Source organism: Pipistrellus kuhlii, unplaced genomic scaffold (assembly GCF_014108245.1).
Source record: "Pipistrellus kuhlii isolate mPipKuh1 unplaced genomic scaffold, mPipKuh1.p scaffold_m20_p_61, whole genome shotgun sequence".
Lineage (NCBI taxonomy): Eukaryota > Metazoa > Chordata > Mammalia > Chiroptera > Vespertilionidae > Pipistrellus > Pipistrellus kuhlii.
In genome coordinates this window covers 1,323,980-1,347,222 of record NW_023425564.1, presented here as the reverse complement: position 1 = coordinate 1,347,222, position 23,243 = coordinate 1,323,980, and the positions used below count along the sequence as shown (strand labels likewise).

At 51.9% G+C, this 23,243-nt stretch overlaps 1 protein-coding gene and 1 long non-coding RNA gene across 3 annotated transcripts in view; one reads left to right on the top strand and one right to left on the bottom strand.

Moving 5' to 3' along the window:
- SHC3 (SHC adaptor protein 3) overlaps positions 1-23,243 on the bottom strand; it is a 125,669-nt gene that overhangs the window by 45,167 nt on the left and 57,259 nt on the right. For both annotated transcript variants that reach the window (XM_045575030.1, XM_036420093.2), the window contains exons 3-4: positions 3,657-3,720; positions 1,381-1,500 (exon numbers count right to left, since the gene is read on the bottom strand). In XM_045575030.1, coding sequence (XP_045430986.1) covers positions 1,381-1,500; positions 3,657-3,720 — 184 coding nt within the window. The remainder of the gene's footprint in view (positions 1-1,380; positions 1,501-3,656; positions 3,721-23,243) is intronic.
- LOC123651589 lies at positions 1,492-15,988 on the top strand. Its single transcript, XR_006740406.1, has 3 exons — positions 1,492-1,502; positions 10,222-10,226; positions 15,861-15,988. It is a non-coding gene; the product is annotated as an uncharacterized LOC123651589 (long non-coding RNA).

Below are 23,243 nucleotides of genomic sequence, written 5' to 3'. Positions count from 1 at the left end.
GTCAGGCGTGAGAGGCTAAGAAAACATGTCCCGCCACAGCATGCCGGCCACTGCCGACAGTGAACCGGCTGTAGGACCGGGAGTGCGGGGGAGGAGGAAACCAACTGCACACCGCCCTCCTTCCACGTCCGCGAACCCGTGCCCATGCACTCCTCCCCAAGGCCAGTGTGACAGCATTAGAGCCTCTGCCCTCCACCTGCTGTGGCCCTCATGCAGCCATCAGAGGTGGGAGACCTGAAGGTTTACACCCTGTGCCCCACGGCCCGGGGCAGCCAGGGTTGGGAGCCCAGAAACACCCAAGGTGTGTGTGAGTGTGTGTGTGTGTGTGAGTGTGTGTGTGTGTGTGAGTGTGTGTGTGAGTGTGTGTGTGTGAGTGTGTGTGTGTGTGTGTGTGAGTGTGTATGTGTGTGAGTGAGTGTGTGTGTGTGAGTGTGTGTGTGTGTGTGAGTATGTGAGTGTGTGAGAGTGTGTGTGTGTGTGAGAGAGAGTGTGCGTGTGTGTGTGAATGTGTATGTGTGTATGAGTGTGTGTGAGTGTGTGTGTTTGTGTGAGTGTGTGTGTTTGTGTGAGTGTGTGTGTGTGTGAGTGAGTGTGTGAGTGTGTGTGTGTGTGTGTGTGAGTGAGTGTGTGTGTGTGTGTATGAGTGTGTGTGTGTTTGTGTGTGTGTATGTGTGTGTGTGAGTGTGTGTGTGTGTGAGTGTGTGTGTGAGTGTGTGTGTGTGTGAGTGTGTGTGTGTGTGAGTGAGTGTGTGAGTGTGTGAGTGTGTGTGTGTGTGAGTGTGTGTGTGTATGAGTGTGTGTTTGTGTGTGTCTGTGTGTGTGAGTATGTGAGTGTGTGAGAGTGTGTGTGTGTGAGAGAGAGTGTGCGTGTGTGTGAATGTGTATGTGTGTATGAGTGTGTGTGAGTGTGTGTTTGTGTGAGTGTGTGTGAATGTGTGTGTGTGTGTGTGAGTGTGTGTGTGTGAGTGTGTGTGTGTGTGTGAGTGTGTGTGTGAGTGTGTGTGTATTTGTGTGTGTGTGAGTGTGTGTGTGTGAGTGTGTGTGAGTGTGTGTGTGAGTGTGTGTGTGAGTGTGTGTGAGTGAGTGTGTTTGTGTGTGTGTGAGAGTGTGTGTGTGTGTGTGAGTGTGTGTGTGAGTGTGTGTGTGTGTGAGTGTGTGTGTGAGTGTGTGTGTGTGTGAGTGTGTGTGTGTGAGTGTGTGTGTGTGTGAGTGTGTGTGTGTGTGAGTGTGTGTGTGTGTGTGAGTGAATGTGTTTGTGTGTGTGTGTGTGAGTGTGTGTGTGTGTGAGTGAGTCTGTTTGTGTGTGTGTGTGTGAGTGTGTGTGTGAGTGTGTGTGTGAGTGTGTGTGTGTGTGGAGAGGGGCTGGGCACCCTGACAGACCTGCTTGGAGTCCGCTGTCCGCAGGTTCAGGCTGGCGGTGGAGACGGTGAGGGCGATGCTCGTCCCGGCGAACTGCAGGTTGCTCTTGCCCAGGATGCTGGACAGCGCTTTGCTCGGAGGCTGTGAAGTCAGGCGGCGTTATTTTCGCTTTTGAGTCACGGGGGCCACATTGCTGAGACCTCTCTGTTCCCGTTTGCCACACCCCCAGCCCTCCGTCTCCCACCCTCTTTAGGCACAGGAAGAAAACTGTGCTCAGAATAAGCTGTGGGGGCGCGGGGGGTGTCCGACACTGACACAAAGATTCCGGGAACTCTGAGCATCTGTGCACACACTGAGCGGGGGAGGCAGGGTCAGTGTCCCGCAGCCCACGCTGCGTCTGAGAGGGACGTGTGAGCGGGGAAAGGGCCAGGCCTGCAGCTCACACACACACACACTCACACACACTCACACACAGCTTGCACTCAGAAGCCAGCTTCACCCACCAGGAGCCACAGCACCGGACCAGACTGTCGGTCCAGCTCAGGGTCATGGGCCCCACGGAGCCGCTCGCTGCTGGAGGACTGGGACGTGAACGTCCTCGGGTGCAGTTAGAACACTCGGTCTGGGCGCCCGGAGTGGCAGACGCCGCTCGGCACTAACAGGCACGCCCATCGGCCTGACAGTGATCTGGGCACAGGGACCGGTTGATGCCAGCCAGGCACCTCTCCCTGGGTCTCTGCGTGGGCATGGCCACACTGGTCCCTTGCTAACCCCCAACCTTCCTCTTCAATTAGAGCTCACCCCTTCGATATCCCATCCAGCCCTAGCTCCTCAGCAGCTGGCCCAGCGCGTGCTGCTCCCGCCTGAGCTGGTGAAAGGCAGGCAGTCTGCCTGGGGCGGAGCCCGGAAGATGGCATTGTTTCCATCACCTGCACCCAGAGAACCAGGAGGACACCCCAAGACTCGCCTGGCTCTGTTCCCAGACACCCTCCTAGTTCCCATATCCCAGATTCTGGAGGCATCCTGCTTCCCCAGTCCCCTGTGGGAGGGCAGAACGCAGGCCCGCACATCTGAGCCTTCATCCAAAGTCCTTCCCTCAAACTCCATCGCCCTTTTGGTCACCAGTGTCCTCAAGCTACAAAGACAGAAACAACCCACAGCCCGAGCGGCAGAGGCAAACACCAGCCTGCCCCTCCGCACCCCACCCCATTCCCCGCCGGCCACGTCCCCGCCTCAGGACGCTCGGAGGTACACAGAGGGCCGCCCCACATGCAGACCAGGTGCAGAAAGGTCCCAACTGGGAATTTACTTATGTGTTTACTGGGCACTTAAGTGCAGGGTTTTGCTGAGCTTTCTCTTAACCCCGTTAGTCTGTTTTTTCTCTTGGTTCAAACACCTCAGGATGAGAAGGTGGAGCACAGGGGTTGAACACAGCCCCAGGGGCCCAGTCGTTGGGCTGGAGCTTGGCTCCACCACCTGCGGGCCTCACGGCTGTCCTCTGTGCCTCAGGTTTTCTCTCTGTAAATGGGGAGACGCAGAGGCATCCTAGAGCTGCTCATGCCAGCTAATGAGAGACAATTATCAAATGTTTAGGAATGTTATGAGCTGGCCATGAAAACAGCTGCTATTAAAAATTAATTATGTAAGCTTGCAAATAAATACATTACATTAAAAAACAATAAATGCTTAAAACTCATCACTCCCTACCTTTTGTCGGATTAGCGGTTACCCCTGCGGTTGTGGTTGTTTGCATCGGGGTGCCTGTGGGAACTGCAGGAGACACTGGTAACGGTGTCTGCACACACCGCCCGGCTCCATTTTGGGGTGTCATGTCAGAGCTTGAAAATGGCCACAGAAACTGGCAACACCACCAGCGTGGCTTCTCGCTCCCCAGGCCTGCAAGACTCTGTTAAACTTGCACCAGCCCAGCACCGGGGTCCCCACAGACTGTTCCCCGGAGGGAACGAGTGCCCAAGGCCGGGAGGAGGCGGGCCTGTCCCCCGGGCTGTCGCCAGCCCTGTCTGCGCTGAGGCCCCGAGGGACCAGGCGCGGAGTCTGGGGTAACTGAGCTCATCAACCACGTGGCAGAGGGGCCTAAGCTCTTTCTGTTTTCACAGTGACAGGAGCCACTGCAAGGTTCCCTTTTCCACAAGGGGTGCCTTTGGTTCTCCCGGGGGGGAAAAAAATGGGGGAGGGGGCTGGGCTCCAGGCCTGGGAGGGAGGCTGAGCCCTGTGCCAGGGAAGCTGCCGGGACGGGGGCGGAGAAGCAGACAGACAGACAGCACTGAGGACAGTACCTTTCTCTTCCGGAAGGCTCCCTTGGCGCCGGGGACGGCTTCGCAGACGCGGCTGATGGCTTCCCTGCAAGACAGGGAAGAGGGTCAGTGGCAGCCAGGCCGCCCAGCCAGGCCCGCATGTGCGGGGCGGAGGCCCGCCTGTGTCCGCTGAGGACAGCCTGCCAGCGCAGCTCCCGTGGGTCCACGGGCCACGCATCCTAACGTGTGCGATGTGCGTGTCCGTGCACTGCTGCTTTACTTCCTGTTTGTTTTTATGTTTGGTTATGATTCCATGCGGTTCCCTGAAATGGGCTCTTCCAGAGGCTGTGCTCACAGGAGGCACAGGCCCAGTGCTGACAGGGTGCTGCCGCTGCGCAAGAGCCTCCCCTGAGCCAGAGGGACTCCAGGACACACGGGCGGCCGAGTGTTCCTCCCGTGACAGCAGACCGACCGGAGGTGTCCTGATTAAAGCGCAGCCGAGGAGGGAGGGAGAAAGGTAAGCCGTTCACCAGTTAGCAGCCTCCGGCCAAACCCAGCTAATGCTGCTCCCATTCCTGACTGTGCAGAAACTTTGGGCCAGCCTTGGTGACCGTTTCGGCTCTTATCAGAGAGAATAGCTGGTGACCAGACTCTACCCACTCTGCCCACAACCAACCCAGAGGACTCTGCCTGTCCAGAGCGGCCCCGCCTCACTTTCCCACCCCCTTTATCCGGAGCCAAAGTAAGTTCTTTCCAAATAAGTTTCATCGTCCTCTCCGCACTCTGAAACCCAGGACACGCATGCACGTCTTCTCGTCTACGCTCTGCCCATGGCCCAGGCTGCTTGCTCCAGGACCTAGTCCCTTTGCTGGCTAGAACACGGCTCAGCTAACCCTCTATTTCAGAAAAACTTTTATCCTCCAAGGTTTCATTTAGCAACACTCTGTAGTTAGAAAATGTATAATCTGAACGGGTTTGAGGAAGAGAAACTCCAGGGCTATACACATGAGCCAGACGGAAATTCCGTGCAGGTCAGTTCCTAGGAGGACAGGCTGCAGAGGGTCTGACCCCCGGGCTGCATGGGCAGCAGAGCACAGAAGCAGAGGGGACATGCGCGAGTGAGACCAGAAGGAGCAGCTACAGCTGCATGCTGGAGGCAGGGCCTCGAGCCAGGAGGATGTGCTGCGTCAGTCATCGCTGTGACTCAGCCTCAGAGATGATGATGGGAGATCTGCTGACAACAGGAGCCAGAAAGAGGCCGGTGAGCCTCCCGGCTCCCACGTGGGGAAGGACAAAATAGTAAGAGAACCCTGGACAAGGTAGGACAGGGGCCCAAGACGCACTGAATGATTTCAGTAATGGGTCCTCAGGAACAGTCACAAGCCTCCTCATCTGGAAACATAATCGCCATCACAATACATTGCGTGTAAGAGAAATACAGCCTTGTCTGACTGGGTAAGAGACAACTAAGACAAGCTTCACATTTGCCATTAAATGTATTGCACAGAGCAGAGAAAGAAGAGCTAATCTAAAAGTTCAGAGACCATGAACACTGCAGACTATAATCACCATGACTCACACAAAGTTCCTTTAAAAGAAATAGATGACTGGGATGTCTCTATGAGGTCATTTATTTTATAACAATCTTCTTGCTGTGGTTCCGTCAAGATGATTATCCTACAGTACTTTCTAGAAGCACATTCCTATTGGAGGAGGCCAAGCTGTCTCTCTTAGATAACTACGTAACCCCCACCATCTACCTTGTACCTGTTTCATTTTTTTTTAAAGCTTGACACATCCCTGCACTGCACTTGGTACATGAAGTGACATATGTAGCTAAACAAAGCAGAGGACCAACTGCTTTGTTTAGCTACATATGTCACTTCATATGTATAATCTGAACGGGTTTGAGGAAGAGAAACTGGCCCCAGCAGCTGGAAACACATGCTATGGTAGCACATCTTCCGAAAGTCATTTCCTAAATGCCCATGGGCACTGATTTCCTTTTCCCTCACACTCTGGAGATGAGAGGGAAGTCACACTGGCCTGTGCTGTAGATCTAACCTAGAGGCCACCTGGGGCTGAGCTGCCATGGTCTGGGAGAGGGAGGCGGAGACGGTGAGCATTAAGAACCGGATTGTGGAGAAGACACTGCCAGCAATAAGCACATTCTAGAAACAAGTCCCCACAGAGGCAAGCGAGCCCTTCAGGGAAGAATCAGAGACTCAATCCTTTGTTCTAAAAATGTGCAAGGGTGAGAAATTCCGGAAAGTTCTCAGAACTCATGGACTCAGGAAAATCCTAAGGATCCCCTGGAAAGCCAGTCTTTCAGAAGCCCCAAAGAGCCATGAAGACAGAAGAGAAGCAGTCCAGAGATGAAAGACGCTGATGTCACTCTGCCATACTAGAAGTTAGCAGCTGTGTGTCACTGCAGGTTGCCCAGGACCAAACCAGTAAGGGTTGGACCTGTATTAACACCATTTGCCCACCATCCAGAACTGAAATATCATTGCTGACATGTACACATAAGGAACTGTTTGACATTGAAATTGGGTCTCAAAAGAACTGTTGGCCCAGAAAGAAACTCACTACAGACTGATTCATTTGCCTTTCAGCATAACCATCATTGTTTGTCTCATTTTCTATTCTTATAAGTATATTTCCAGTAGGACATGATCTCACTCATCTAGGGGAAATGATGAACAACATAGACTGATGAACAAGAACAGACCCAGAGACAAGGAGCCATGGGTCAGACTGTTGGACCTCAAAGGGAGAGTGGGGATAAAAGGGAGAGATCAACCAAAGGACTTATGTGCCCACATATGAGCCTAACCAGTGGTCAAGGACAATAGGGGTGTGGGGGCATGAGTGGGGAGGGGGTGGGGGATTGGAATGGGGGTTGAGGACAAATATGTGATACCTTAATCAAAAAATAAATTTAAAAAAAAAAGAAGCCCCAAAGAGATTTGCAAATCAAGCAGCTTTTCAGGAAAATGTCCTCCTTTCTCAATGGCATAAACTTGTTGCTAATGTTCATCTGATAGTGTAGACGACCCCTTGGACGACCTTTATCATCAGCTAAACTCAAGGTGTAGAAAGAGCCACGCCCTAGCAACATGTTTCCCCAAAATGTGGGAGACAGTTATCAGCAATGATTTCTTATCGTTAGCCATGTGCTAGGAATGACGAACGAATAGGACCTGGGCACACCCAAAACTTCTTTGTCCTTAAACCCCCTCTGGAAATCAATAAATGCGCTGTGTTGTCTGTGGTGGGTGTTGACTGTCCCTCCATCAGAGTGACAGCCCCTCACCTGGGTCCCAGCTTGAATCTATTTCTGTGTCTTGGTCTCTATTTTTCCTTTAATTTCTTAATCCCCAGCTCCTCCACTCAGGAACCTGTCATTTTCCGTGCGGGTCTTGGAAAACAGAGAAACAGCCCCCAACAGATAGTATGTGTGAGTAATTCTCATCTTAATCAGGCTGATGGTATCTATTTCTATGTGAAATAGAAATGTAACATGACTGTTCATAATTGCAATAGTTATCCTAGCTGGTGTGGCTCAGTGGTTGAGCATTGACCTATGAATCAGGAGGTCACAGGTTGAGTCCCTGGCACATGCCTACTGAGGAAGGTCAATAAAGATAGGTTTTTCTCTTTCTCTCTCTCCCTTCTTCTCTGAACTCAATAAAAATATCTTTTTAAAAGTAATTGCTATGGTTAGAAGAATGAAATTAGTAACTTAATTCCAATGTCACAGTTCTCATCATCCCTCCTTAATGTTCAGTATTCTGCATTTTGGTGAGCAGTACTATTTCAATTTGTTCATTTAGCAATAATTACTTAACTTTGTGTCCTTCCATCTAATCCCAATGTGATTCTCAGTAGCCATTTTGTCCTGTTTTTAATAACAGAGGTTGCTTCTTAACATTCTGCTCAGTGCAATCCCGTTTCGGTAAGCCAAACATGAGCTCAGAGCAAGGTAATAGGGAAATGAGATATTTGGCACCGTCGGGGGAATCTGAAAGTAACCCCAAATGCTGAGCCCACTTTCTCATGAAATCACCGCCTTCCTCTCTTCAGCTAGAACTCTCATCAGGAGAGCCAGTACCATTCACCTTTCATGACCTTTTCATTGAAACATAGGATTTTTGAACTGGAACCTTTCAAGTCATGTAACAGCATCTTTCTCCCTACTCATCCATCTCACGCCTCCCAACCTGAGCTACACACACACACACACACACACACACACACACACACACTCTTTACAGACTCAGCTATTAACAAAGAACATTGGATAATTTCTGCAGTCACAGGATTAAATTGAGTAGGGGATGAGCAGCAAACACATATAACAACAAGCTGCAATCAACTTGAACAGTGAAGAGGATCGGAACTATCACACTCAAATCGGCCTCTTTGGCATAAAGATTGTTAATCTAAAGACATCTGAGAAGAAGCAGACTCCAGGAAAGTCCTCGGTCCTCCCTGTTTGCCTAAAAGCAGGATGGACATCTGTAAAAGCTCAGGAACGACCGAAGTTCATCACTGGAGACAACCCCGGCCCTGAGCAGCAGCGACCAGCAGAGTGAGCTGCTGAGAAACCTACTACCCTCAGCTCCTGTTAGTCCCTGCAGGGCACCGGCTCACCTTCCCCGGCTGCTGCCCCGCTCCCAACTCGCTGCCTCTGCCCTGTCCCTTCCTATGGATTGGCTGCTCTTTGGCGAAGATGGCATAGAAGCCCACGTTCCCAACACTTTGTAGCTGCTCACCGCCGAGTGTCCCTGCCTGCATGTGTGCGGCATGCACTGTGCATTCATCAATCCTTTGTCTTTCTCTTGCTCATCTGTCTTTTGTCTGACCAGCAGAGCCTAAGCCAGGGCACCTAGGAGGACAAGGCAAAGACGTTTTCCTCCCCTACAGTAGGGGAAGCCTGTCGGGAGGGGAAGAGTTGTCCAGGGCGGGACATGTGAGTGGCTGGGCAGCTCTCCGAGGGAAATAAGTGGGCTCCCGTCTTGTGCCTTCTATGCAAATAAATTATACCTAGATCACAAATGTAACTTCTTTGTAACGAAACTGTAAAAGTACTAAATGAGATCTAGGAGGACATTTTTTAAATCTTTGAGTGAAAAGAAAGCCGACACTAAAATTCCTGTTTTACAGCCAAGCATTAGGACTTGCACTGGTGAGGAGGTAATTTGGCACAGTCTCCACAGGGCAGATGGGTCAAATCCGAGCAAAATGGAAAATGCACAGCCCCTGGGACCCCGTAGCTCTGCCTCCTGCACACCCTCTAAGTGCACCCCTCTCAGTGCACCCGCATGCGCACCGCCACTGATTGCAGCGATTGTCCAGCTGACCAGACGAGGAGCCACCAGTGTCTATCCTATCACAGGCACTTCTAGAAATGACAGCACCTCCATCAGATGGACCACGACTCAGTGGTGTTGATGAGGCCCTCTGCCCTCTCTGCTCCCCTCCACACCAGCTCTGATTCCCACAGCTGCCCCTGCACACTCCCCAACGGCCTCCATGGCACCGAACAAATGGCAGTCTTGGTCCCGTCCCCGCTCCCGTCATGGCTTCCTGGCCCAGGCTCCCCTGCCGCCTCGGCCCTCCGGCCGCTCTCGGGCAGTGGCTCAGACTCTAACTGTGGAGAGTCCCAGCTCACCAGTTCATTCTCTCTCAGACAAGGAAATGTCCTCAGCCTCTGACAGCCTCTTCGTGGTCCTGTTGTCAGTGTAGATGTCCCGTCCCTCCCTCCGAGCTGCTGGGCAGAACTGCAGGTGGCCCAGAAGGAAGGGCCACCCCACAGCTGCTGACACTGCCTGGGGTGGGGTGGGGTGCCCAGGGAGAAGTGGGGACACAGGCAGGACACCGCCAGCCTGGGGCTGGCCCCCTGGCCAGGGCTGAGGTTGGCAGCGACTTCTCTCACAGGCATTCTCCTTGCTTCTTTGAGGACCCCGCCCTCTGGGAAGGTTTGGAGGCAGGTGCCTCACATCTGCTCTCTCCCAGGGCCCATCTGTGGGTTAGCCCAGCCCATTGCTGCTGACACAGCCCCAGTCTCCAGCAAAGAGCCCTGTCGGGGTCTGATAGCTCCTGGCCCACACAAGCCTGCCATGCCCCCAGCATCTGTGCCTGGCTGTGGGCAGGAGGCAATTTCTCCACAAACGCGCCCACTCTGCTTCAGACTTCACTGGTGTGAGTGCACTGGTCCCCGGGGCCCCAGGCTCTGGGTGCATGCCAAAGTGTGAGTGTTCTCCTGAGCACCCCACTCTGTCTGAGTGCCTCCCAGCCCTGGGGCACCCTGATAGTATTCACGGTGTGGAGCCAGGCCACATGGGGCCTTAGTCTGCAGTGACCTCCATCCCCTCCCCCTGGGAGGGAGGTGTCTGACCTCCAAACACCCACTTGTCTTTATCCCCCAGAAAGCCAGGACTTTACCGACAATGACCACACCCCATTGACAGCCCCACTTCATTGTCTGACAGTCCTCTCAGACTATTCTCAAACCAGCCTGGACTGTCCCCACCAAAAACATTTCTCCCCATCTTCCCATGGCAGAAGACAGGACCACGGGTCTCCCCTGCCCCACACCCAGGAGCCGTCCTCAACCCTCCCGCGCCATGCCCACCCCACACCCATCACAGCCCTGGGCGCCGGGAAGGAGACAAGACAGTCTGTTCCCCAGAAACTCGCAGGGCAGCGGCGGGCCGGGCAGCACGTGGATGTGTGAGGCAGCCGTGGGCAGAGCCTCGTTCTGCTTGTTGCTGGAGTGCATTCTGTGCTGCGGGAAGTCGGAGCAGGAAGCCGGTCCGTGCAGAGGCGCTGAAGGCCAGGGGAGGCAGAAGAAGATCTCATGAGAAAAGGCCAAGTGGAGCTGGGACCTGAGAGGCACTGACACGGCGGAGGAGGGCGGGGGTGCCAGGATCTGGAGAACTGGGCCAGATTGGCAGAGACCCAGAACACAGGCGGAGGAGTTGGGATGCAGGTTCGGTCCGGAAAGCATTCAGGGGTGTGCTGAGGAGGGCACCGCACCAGGGCTGGTAAGCAGAGCTGATGGGATGGCGTGGACATCACTGTAGCAGCTGTGCGCGGACTGCGAGGCTGAGACACCACAGGGAGGGAGAGGAGCCGGCTCAGGGATGAGGGACCACAGAAAGGCCAAATTGGAGACCTAAGGCCTACCGAGGGGCGTCAGAGCTGCTCACTCTCACCACAGGGGCAGCCTGCCTCCCTTCCCAGGGACACGGGAGAGCGGGTCCTTATCTCCATCATGAAGCACAGGACACTGATGGGCCCCGCAGGCAGAGGCAGAAGCTGCCCGTCAGGCCAGAGGGCACCTGGGACCCAGCGTGCCCGGAGGGACATTAGCCAGTGGCCTCTTGCCGGCGTCCTCGGCGGCCAGCAGGCATTCTCTCCACTATCTGAAGCTCCAGGTACAACCAACCATTTGGCAAAACAGATTTCAACGTTAACTTCAGGTACTAGAAATGCTTTAAACCTGCTTTCAGAAACATAATACACAAACATGGGTTGGAACCGCTCAAGTTTTCTAACCACAGCAGTGCCACAAGCGTAAACAGAGCCGTGAACTTTGACATCTGTGTCACCAAAGGAATCAGTGAGCAGCCAGGGCAGGTTCCAAGCAGTCACTTCATGGCCACCCAGCCACTGTCACACACAGCGTCAGTGTCACAGCCACCAACACACACAGCCTCAGGGTCACAGCCACCGTCACACACAGCCTCAGGGTCACAGCCACTGTCACACACAGGCTCAGTGTCACAGCCACCGTCACACACAGCCTTAGTGTCACCGCCACCATCACAGACGGCCTCAGTGTCAAAGCCACCATCACAAACAGCCTCAGTGTCACCACCACCGTCACACACAGGCTCAGTGTCACAGCCACCATCACAGACGGCCTCAGTGTCAAAGCCACCATCACACACTGACTCAGCGTCACAGTCTCGTCACACACAACCTCAGTATCACAGTCAGCATCACACGCGACCTCAGTGTCCCAATCACCATCATACATGGTGTCAGTGTCACAGCCACCGTCACACATGGCCTTAGTGTCACAGCCGCCATCACACCCAACCTCAGTGTCACAGCCACTGTCCCACAAGGCCTCAGTGTCACAGCCACCATCCCACGCGACTTCAGTGTCACAGCCACCATCAAACGGCCTCAGTGTTATAGACTCCGTCAAACGTGGACTCAGTGTCACCGTCACACGCTGCCTCATTGTCACAGCCACTGTCACACGGCCTCATTGTCACAGCCTCCATCACACACAGCCTCAGTGTCACAGCAACCGTCACACACATCCTCAGTGTCACAGACACTGTTACATACGTCCTCAGTGTCATTCACTGTCTCATGCGGCCTCAGTGTCACAGCCACCGTCACACACAGCCTCATTGTCACAGATACCGTCACACATGGACTCAATGTCACAGCCACCGACACACACTGCGTAAGCATCACACACGACATCAGTGTCACAGCCACCGTCACAAGCAGCCTCAGGGTGACAGCCACCGTCACACACAAGCTCAGTCTCACCATCACACACAGCCTCAGTATCAATAACTGTCACACACAGCCTCAGTGTCTCAGCCACAGTCACACACAGCCTCAGTGTCACAGCCACCATCACACGTGGCCTCAGTGTCAACATTACAATCGGCCTCAGTGTCCCAATCACCGTCACACATGGGGTCAGTGTCACAGCCACCGTCATATGCGGCCTCAGTGTCACAGCCAGCATAACACAAAGCCTGTGTCACAGCCACCGTAACACAAGTACTCAATGTAACAGCCCCCTTCACATACAGCCTCAGTTTCACACACAGCCTCAGTGTCACAGCCACCGTCACACACAGCCTCAGTGTCACAACCACTGTCACACACGGCCGAAGTGTCTCAGCCCCTATCACACACGGCCTCAGTGTAACCGTCCCACGTGGCATCAGTGTCACAGCCACCATCACTGCGGCCACAGTGTCACAGCCACCGTCACACGTGGACACAGTGTTACCGTCACACACGGCCTCATGCCAGTCACCATCACACAGGGCCACCCGTCACACACAGGCTCACTGTCACAGCCACCTTCACACACAGCCTTAGTGTCACAGCCACCGTCACACATGGCCTCAGTGTCACCGCCACCATCACCGCGGCCTCAGTGTCACAGCCATCGTCACACACAGCCTCAGTGTCACAGCCACCGTCACACATGGCCTCAGTGTCACAGACACCGTCACACGCGGCCTCAGTTTTAATCACTGTCAAACGAGGCCTCGGTGTCACAGCCACTGTCACACACAGCCTCAGTGTCTCAGCCATGGTCACACACAGCCTCAGGGTCACAGCCACCGTAACAGACGTCCTCAGTGTAACAGCCACCATCACACACATCCTCAGTGTCACAGCCACCGTCACACACAGCCTCAGTGTCACAGCCACCGTCACACAAGGCCTCAGTGTCACCGTTACACAAGTACTCAATGTCAGTCACCGTCACACAGGGCCTCAGTGTCACAGCCACCATCACACACAGCCTCAGTGTCACAGCCACAGTCACACCCGACCTCAGTGTTACGGTCACACACGGCCTCAGTGTCACAGCCTCCATCATACACAACCTCAGTGTCTCAGCCACTGTCACACGCGGCCTCAGTGTCACACACAGCCTCAGTGTCACAGCCATCGAAACACATGGCCTCGCTGTCACACACGACCTCAGTGTCACATCCACTGTCACATGAGGCCTCAGTGTCACAGCCTCCATCACACACAGCCTCAGTGTCACACACGGACTCAGTGTCACAGCCACCATCACACACGGACTGTTTCACAATCACCGTCACACACAGCCTCAGTGTCACAGCCACTGTCACACACGGCCTCAGTTTCACAATCACCATCACACATGGCTCCAGGGTCACAGCCACCATCAGACACAGCCTCAGTGTCACAGCCACCGTCACACACGGCCTCAGTGTCACAGCCACCGTCAGACACAGCCTCAGTGTCACAGCCACTGACACACGAGGCCTCAGTGTCACAGCCTCCATCACACACAGCCTCAGTGTCACACACGGACTCAGTGTCACAGCCACCATCACACACGGACTGTTTCACAATCACCGTCACACACAGCCTCAGTGTCACAGCCACTGTCACACGCGGCCTCAGTTTCACAATCACCATCACACATGGCTCCAGGGTCACAGCCACCATCAGACACAGCCTCAGTGTCACAGCCACCGTCACACACGGCCTCAGTGTCACAGCCACCGTCAGACACAGCCTCAGTGTCACAGCCACCGTCAGACACAGCCTCAGTGTCACACACGGACTCAGTATCACAGCCACCGTCACACACGGACTGTTTCACAATCACCGTCACACACAGCCTCAGTGTCACAGCCACCGTCACACACAGCCTCAGTGTCCCCGTCACAAGTGACCTCAGTTTCACAATCACCGTCATACACGGCCTCAGTGTTACAATCACCGTCACATACAGCCTCACTGTCATCGACACACATGGCCTCAATGTCACAGCCACCATCACACACAGCCTCAGTGTTACAGCCACCATCACACACGGCCTCAATGTCAATCACTGTCACACGTGGCCTCAGTTTCACACAGGTCATCAGTGTCAATCACTGTTTCATGCGGCCTCATTGTCACAGCTACCATCACACACAGCCTCAATGTGACACACAGCCTCAGTGTCACAGCCACTGTCACACATGGCCTCAGTGTCACACACAGCCTCAGTGTCACAGTCACCGTCACAGGCAGCCTCAGTGTCACAGTCACATCACACACAGCCTCAGTGTTACACACAGACTCAGTGTCACAGCCACCATCACAGGCAGCCTCAGGGTCTGCAAGGGGCCCCCCCACACACAGACACAGTGTCAGTGAATACTGGCTGATCATTATATAGTAATAATGTATAATAATGATCATATAAATTCACTAAAAGAAAAAACAGTAAGAAACGGAAAGAGATTCCCTATCCACGCTGAGTCCAGCCTGGTGTTTTGCAGGCACACCTGTGCTCTGGGGTCTCCGTGAGAAACTGAACGGAGATCCTCTTGACTCCACAGAGCTCCCAGCATTCATAGTGCTCGGCGTGGGAAACACAAGATCACCACCATGTGTTCATCCTTGGTATTCAAATCCACATGCACACATCTGCCCTCAGAACTGAAAAAGGGGCCTAACAGAGGCATATGAGCTGGATAGATTACATACAATTACATGCATATGGATGTGAGAGACTGTATGTGTGCACATATAAACGGTGGGAGAGAGTCGGAGGCAGGGGGAGAAAGAATGTGAGGTCTTGGAAGCTAATTCTGGCTCTAGACATGATACATATTCCCAGTGACCGTCATCTCATTCATTTATAGACATATGGTCCTAAGAAACATATGGTCTCTAGAAAATTATAGGAAAATAAGCAGATTCGTGTGTGAACATAAGCCGCTGAAAAACCCACTTTTGGATTTGTATTAACAGTTTTGTATTCTTATGTGCAAGAGACTGCTCAGAGGCTGCCAGGATGGCCGTGGCCCTCAGAGCCGTCGGGTTCCTGTCACGCACCGGCCACGCACCCTGACACAGGGTTCCAGGCATGCTCGTTGCCAGCACAGACCTCAGCGAGTCAGAGGGGAAGCCAGAGTTAAAGCTCATTGTCCTGTGTCCGGCCAAGGAGGACTGCAGGGAGGCGAGCATGGGGAAGGGCTGCCGGTGTGCCCAGCAGACGCTGAGGACCAAAAGCGCCCACGCTTGCCCTGACTTAGTGCAACGCTCTGGCCAAAACACGGAGCGCCCTGCGTGGAGCCCAGGCTCTGGGGAGCCTCGGGAGCTTCCCCTGCAGGCAGCTGCCAGGGCGCGGGGGTCACCAGGAGGCGCCCAGGAGCCCAGCAGTCAGAGGAGGGGCGGGAGAGCCCGGGTCCACTTGACTGATCCAGAGCTGTCCTCCAGGTCACACGTTATTGGCAGTGAGACGTGGCAGGTTATTAGGTGCTCTAACCCTGCAAGACGAGCAGCGTCGAAGACGGGACCCAAAGTGCACCCTCCTAGAAATAACTGCTCCGTGGACCCAGGGGTTGTTTGTTCAAAAATATGTTTACTACCAGGCAAAGAGCGGATGAGCTCTGGAATAAACAGAAGTCGCCCGACGAGGAGGGAGCAGAGCAGGCGGCGGGGCACAGGCTGGACATTCCGGCTCGGACAGCAGCCTGAGGCGGGCGGAGCAGAGGTGGCGGCGGAGGCCCAGGTCCTGCATCAAGTGCCTTCTGCGTGCACACCTGCGAGGCAAGAGAGAAAGGTGACTGAGCCTTCTCGGGGGCCGTGGGCGTGCTCACTGAGCCAGGACAGAGTGTCCGTCCCCCCCACAGTTACTGAGCTGCTCTGTCTGCAGCTGGCGGGAGGCCCTTCTCAGCCCTCACGCCTGACTCACCGCCCTGCCTATGGGTCTCTGTGGGGTGTGAAAGCAGAGTCGCTCCGACTGAGTTAGGGAGTGAGGGAAGCATCGGAAGTCACTGAGGGCCTTCCAAGAGCTGCTCGGGCGGGTGCTGGTGGAAAGGTCGCCTTGGAGCTAAGGGCAGCGCCAGAGGGCTGGGGAGGCCTCTGGGCTCTGGAAAACAGACTGCACTGTAAGAGCTCTGCCTCTCTCTCTCTCTCTCTCTCTCTCTCTCTCTCTCTCTCTCTCTCTCTCTCTCACACACACACACACACACACACACACACACAGCTGACCCCCACTGTGAGTCTTCTCCACCTGGACCCTCCTCTCCCAGCGCCAGCATCCCATCCCTGAGTTGTAGTCGCCATTCCTGCCCATTTGGGAAAAATAAACTAAGATCAAAGAAATTAAACTCAGAGAAGGTTCTGAACTCTTCCCAGAATCACACCACATCAGTGGAGTCAAATTAGAATTAGATACCACCCCTGCCTGCCTTCAGACTGCCCAGCCCCTCACCGAGTCCACCCCTGGCCCTGTAAACATCCCAATGTGAGCAAAGAAGTAGAAGCCAAATCATCTTTAAGAAAAACCACCCATCGCTGTTCGCACCCCATACCCACAAAGTGCAGCCCGCACCCCACAACCCCACACCCACGCTGTGCAGCCAGGCCCCATGGCAGGCTGCGGGTGTCTCCCACAGCTGAACCACCGGGCGACCACCGGACCCACACGTCCTTTCTCTTCCTCTGTTCTGAGAACAATTAAACCTACAGTAGTCCCTGTCAAGTGAATCATTTTCTCCATGCATTATTATGCTTAATGACAGAATTCCTGCCTGCGGCTATGAATAATTGAGCCAGGGCCCTTTCAGACCTAGATGACAATATGAATCACATGGGACTTCCCCCAGCACAACCTGTGCTCTGCAGTTATTAAAAAGCTCTGTGGGCAGCTAGCCACGTGCCAGGAAGCCCGCCTAGATGTAAACAAGCCACAGCTAGGAGACAAAAAGGAACATATTTAGGCACATGCATTCCGGAGGATCCGCCCAGCTCTGCCCGTGCACACAGGCTCCAGACAGAGGACCGCCCAGCTCTGTGCGTGCACACAGGCTCCAGACAGAGGACCGCCCAGCTCTGCCCGTGCACACAGGCTCCAGGCAGAGGACCGCCCAGCCTGCCCGTGCACACAGGCTCCAGACAGCGGACCGCCCGCTCTGTGCGTGCACACAGGCTCCAGACAGAGGACCGCCTCACGCTCTCCTGTGCACAACAGGCTCCAGACAGAGGACCGCCCAGCCTCGCATGCACACCGCTCCAGACAGAGGACGCCCAGCTATGCCCGTGCACACAGGCTCCGACAGAGGACCCGCCCAGCTCTGTGTGTGCACACAGGCCTCCAGCTGTGCACACAGGCTCCAGACAGAGGACCGCCCAGCTCTGTGCATGCACACAGGCTCCAGACAGAGGACCGCCCAGCTCTGCCCGTGCACACAGGCTCCAGACAGAGGACCGCCCAGCTCTGCCCGTGCACACAGGCTCCAGACAGAGGACCGCCCAGCTCTGCCCGTGCACACAGGCTCCAGACAGAGGACCGCCCAGCTCTGCCCGTGCACACAGGCTCCAGACAGAGGACCGCCCAGCTCTGCCCGTGCACACAGGCTCCAGACAGAGGACCGCTCAGCTCTGTGCATGCACACAGGCTCCAGACAGAGGACCGCCCAGCTCTGTGCGTGCACACAGGCTCCAGGCAGAGGACCGCCCAGCTCTGCCCGTGCACACAGGCTCCAGACAGAGGACCGCCCAGCTCTGCCCGTGCACACAGGCTCCAGGCAGAGGACCGCCCAGCTCTGCCCGTGCACACAGGCTCCAGACAGAGGACCGCCCAGCTCTCCTGTGCACACAGGTTCCAGAGGCTCCCCTGTGCCACGTGCACTAACGTTGATACAGATGAGTGTCACATTCAGATGAAGATGAGAATTTAGCCAAACATCATAATGCTGCCTGCTGGTAAGTGGGCAGGAGAGGATTCCCTTGCCCTCCGTTCCCGACACTGGAAGCTCTACCCCATCCACCCCAAGCAAGGTCTGTGCTCTGACTCATCTTGCCACGTGGGAAGACCTGTTTACTTCCTGGAAGATTAACAGGCTGCAGAGGAGTGGCCTACACACATAATAACATTAAATTAATGTATGAATCTGATTACTTTGTATTACATTGAAGAACAAATGGAGGACCCAAAACTTTGCATAAAGTGTGATGGCAAATATGTGAAAAATTAAGAGAAAACCTCCCCATCCGCCCCCCCCCCCCCCGCCACCTTTTGTGTGTGTGTGTGTGTGTGTGCTTGTTTTCTAGAATTTCTCTAGTGACCTTTACAGTGATGTGGAATTTTGCTTTCGGGCGTGTAGATCGGTGCAGAGCAGCGGTGCTGACCCAGGGGCGTGGGCAAAGTTGGAGACAGTTTTGGCCGTTACATGTCGCAGGGGACCTCTGGTGGGGAGAGGTTAGGGCCCTACTAAAGGCCCTAAAACGCACAGAGCAGCCCCACAACAACGCGAGACCCAGTCGAGAGTGTCAGGACGGCCAGGCTGAGAAACCCTGACCGAGACTATTCTGTCTCCCATCCAGGGACCCCCCGCAGTCCCCAGCCACCAGCAGTAGCAGTGTTCCCCAGGAGCAGCCTGTGATGCACCACTTACACCAGGAAGGGTGTCTAGAGAAAGTGAGCTCAGTTTGAAATTGCTGAAGTGCCCTACCCGCCCCCGCCCCCCCCAAGAGTGTGCATGCGCAGAACGGAGCGGGTCCTCTGGAATGCATGTGCCTAGATATGTTCCTTTTTATTTCACTCGGGGAGCACCAGCATATAGGCTGCAGTGACAACACCCCACCCCACCGCACTGGCACCTGGCTGTCCTGCAGATCCTGAGCGGTCCAGGAGCATGGGAGTCACCTGCCTGCCGCCTTCCTGGGGAGAATGGAGGTGGGACCAGGGGTCTGACAGCCACCTATGCAAGGCTGGTCCTGCTAGACTAGGGCCTGAGGAATGGTTGCTTGTTCAAACAGAAGAGGCAGAGAAGAGTGAGCAGGACCTCACAGGAGGGCCCAGGTGCGCCCTGCTCAGTGGCCCAGGTGAGGCTAGGGCTCACCAGAGGGGGCGCTGCAGGGACCCTGGGTCCTGAAGCGATGCCACAGAGAAAGGACCTCAGCAGCAGGCAACACGAGAAGACGATTCGTTCTGCTAACAGGCATCTTCAAACTACGGCCCGCGGGCCACATGCGGCCCGCAGAGGAGTCTGATCCGGCCCGCCAGGTTTTTTGGGCAGTGAGCGCAGCCGAGGTGTTACAGTAGGAATTAGTAGTTCATATAGTCCGGCCCTCCAGCTCTCTGAGAGACCGTGATCTGGCCCCCACTTTAAAAAGTTTGAGGACGCCTGTAAAGAACAGTAGCCACAAACCACACAGCCTGGAGGAGGAGGCAGGCCTGAGGCACTGCTCCGTGATGTGCCTCGCTCTTATCTGGTGTTTCAGGGAGTAAAGCACCTGGAGGCAAGTCACAGGGACTCCCAGAAAGGCTGACTGGGTTTACTTCCTGTGCTTACAGCTGTTTCAGAGGAGTTACAAGCTGCTGATCCTGAATTTATCTAACGCGTGTTTCTTTTCCCAGGCTGCATGTCGTAAACAAAAATGTGAAGAGAAAGGTCGTTACATTCAAACATGATCCTCACACAGAGGGTGACTTCCGTGCCGCCCAGCAGGTGCAGCTGCACCAGTTTCCTTAGAAAAGGCCCTCAGGTGGAAAAAAGGGCGGGTTATTTAATATCACTTCTCCTCGCGGAGTGTGTCTCCTCAATTATCACTTCCAGGCTGTCTGTCACTATTAGCAATTTGCTTTTTCTGATACTTTGTTTTTAGTCATTTCCTTGGATTCTTGAAAATTTAAGATTTCAACAAACATTGATTGAGCACCTACTGCGTGCCAGGCCACAGGCTCCATGCCGGCCTCATCCGAGGGCTGCCTGTCGCCCTCATGAGCCTGAGCTGCATCACGGGGAGAGCTCAAGGAAACGCAAACCCAAGTTTACCAGACAACGTGGCTCAGCACCTCCTGCAGCCAGACACTCTAGGCCTCATTGTCATTGCCACTGGCATCTCTCTGACGATCACTGACTTGGAGCATGTTTTCATGTCTCTTGGCCTTCTGTATGTCCACTTTGGAGATGTGTCTGTTTGGGTCCTCTGCCCATTTTTTAATTGGATTGTCTTCTTTTTGTTAAGTTGTATGAGTTCCTTATATTTTTTTGGATATTAACCCTTTATCACATGTATCATTGCCAAATATGTTCTCCCATACATGGGCTCCGTTTTTGTTTTTTGATGTTTTTTATTTGTTTGTTTTTTGCTGTGCAGAACCTTTTTTATTTTGTCCAGCTTGTTGGCATATAGTTGTTCGTAGTATTTTCTTACAATCTTTGTACTTGTATAAAGTTGTCTTGTTTGTTTATTTCTCCTTAGTTTCCTTTGCCCTAGATCAGTGGTTGGCAAACCACAGCTCATAAGCCACATACCGCTCTTTGGCCCCTTGAGTGTGGCTCTTCCACAAAATACCATGGCCTGGGCGAGTCTATTCTGAAGAAGTGGCATTAGAAGAAGTTTAAGTTTAAAAAATTTCTCTCTCAAAAAAAATTTCAATCATTGTACTGTTGATATTTGGCTCTGTTGACTAATGAGTTTGCCGATCACTGCCCTAGATGAATCTGTAAACATATTGCTACAAAACATGTCTGACATTCTAAGATTTTTATGGTTTCCCAACTTACATTTAAGTCTTATCAATTTTGAGTTTATTCTTGTGTATGGTATCTTGGTGATCTAGTTTTGTTTTTGCGTGTACTTGTCCAATTTTCCCAACACTATTTAAAGGATTTGCTTCAAAGGGACTCTCTTGACTCATTGTATGTGCTATCCTCCTTTGTCAAATATTAATTGAGTGTAATGGCTTGGGTCGAGTTCTAGGGTCTTTGTTCTATTTCATTGATCTATATGCCTGTTCTTGTGCCAGTACCAAGCTGTTTTGAGCACAGTGGCTTTGGAGTATAACTTGGTATCTGGTATTGTGATTCCTCCAACTGTTTTTCTTTCTCAAGATTGCTATGACTATTCAGGGTCTTTTGTGGTTCTGTATAAATTCTTGAGTAATTTATTTTGTCTCCGTGAAATATGCTGTTGGCATTTTAATAGGGATTGAATCTGTAGATTGCTTTGGGTAGTACGGACATTTTAAGCAAGTTATTTCTACCAATCCATGAAAATGGTATAGTCTTTCACTTATTTATATCTTCCTCTATCTCTTTTTTCAACATCCTATAGTTTTCCAAGTACAAGTTTTTTACCTCCTTGATTAAGTTTATTCCTAAGTATCTTAATTTTTGTTGTTGTTGCATAGTAAGTGGGATTGTTTTCTTAGTCTCTCTTTCTGAGAATTCATTATTGGTGTATAAAAAAAGCCATTGATTTCTAGATGTTAATTTTGTATCACTAATTTCATTCCACTATGATATAAGATGCTTCATATGATTTCAATCTTCTTGACCTGGTAGAGACAAATATTCCATTTGTTTGAGAAAATTTCATACTATTTTCCATATTAAATAAGAGTAGTAAAACCAGGCATCCCTTGCTCCTGTTCTTAGGGGAAATGGTTTTAGTTTTTGCCCATTGATGATGATGTCCACTATAGGTGTGTCATATATGGCCTTTACCATATTGAGATCTGCTCCCTATATTCCTACGTTGCTGAGAGTTTTCATTAAAAAAAAAAAAAAAATGGGTGGTGGATGTTGTCAAATGCTTTTTCTATATCTATTGATATGATCATGTGATTTTTTTTGTCTTTCACTTTGTTTATATGATATACCACATATATTGATTTGCAGATATCATACCAGCCTTGCATCCCTGAAATAAATCCAACTTGGTTGTGGTGTATGATCTTTTTATTTTATTGCTGGATCTGATTTATTACCACTTTGTTGAGGATATAAGCATCTATGTTCATCAGGGACAGTGGCCTGTAATTCTCTCTTTGTAATGTCTTTATCTGGTTTTGGATTAGGATAATGCTGGCCTCAGAAAAGAGCTTAGAGGCGTTCCCTCCTCTTTGATTTCTTTTTGGAATAGTTTGAGCAATGTAGGTGTTAGTTCTTCCTTGAATGTTTGGTAAAACTAACCTTTGAAGCCATCTATACCAGGAATTTTGTTTTCTGGGAGTTTTTTTTATTACTGCTTCTATTGCATCAGTTGTTATTGGCCTATTCAGATTTTTTAATTCTTCCTGATTCAGTTTTGGGGGATAGTATTTTCCTAGAAATTTGTCCATTTTATAGACATTGGCATATAGTTGTTCATAGTATTTTCTTACAATTTTTTGTATTCCTATAGTGTCAGTGGTTACTTCTACCCTATTGTTTCTTGATGAATCTGGCTAGCGGTTCATCAATCTTGTTTATCTTTTCAAAGAATCAGCTCTTCATTTTACTTATTTATTTATTTATTTATTTATTGTTTCTATGTCATTTATTTCTGCTGTAATATTATTTTCTTCCTTCTGCTTATTCTTGGCTTTTCTAGTTGTTCTTTTTCTAATTCCTTAAGTTGTAGGCTTAAATAGTTTATTAATTCTTTTTGGGTGGTTTGGGTTTTTTTGTTTGTTTGTTTGATGTGTTTTTTTGTTTGTTTGTTTGTTTGTTTGTTTTTTAGGTAGTCCTGTAGTGCCATGAACTTCCCTATCAGGGCTGCTTTTGCTGTGTCTCAGATATTTTAGGTTGTTGTGTGTTCATTTTCATTTGTTTCCAGGAAGTTTTTTATTTCTTTCTTGATCTCATTGATAACCCATTCATTAACAACTTGCAATTTAGCCTTCATGCATTTGAATGCTTTGGGGTGTTTTTACTATAGTTGATTTCTAATTTCATTCCACTATGATATAAGATGCTTCATATGATTTCAATCTTCTTGCCCTGGTAAAGACTTGTTTTGTGTCCTAACATGTGGTTTATCTTTGAGAATGACCCCTGTGCACTGAGAAGAATGTATGTTCTGCAGCTTTGGGGTGAA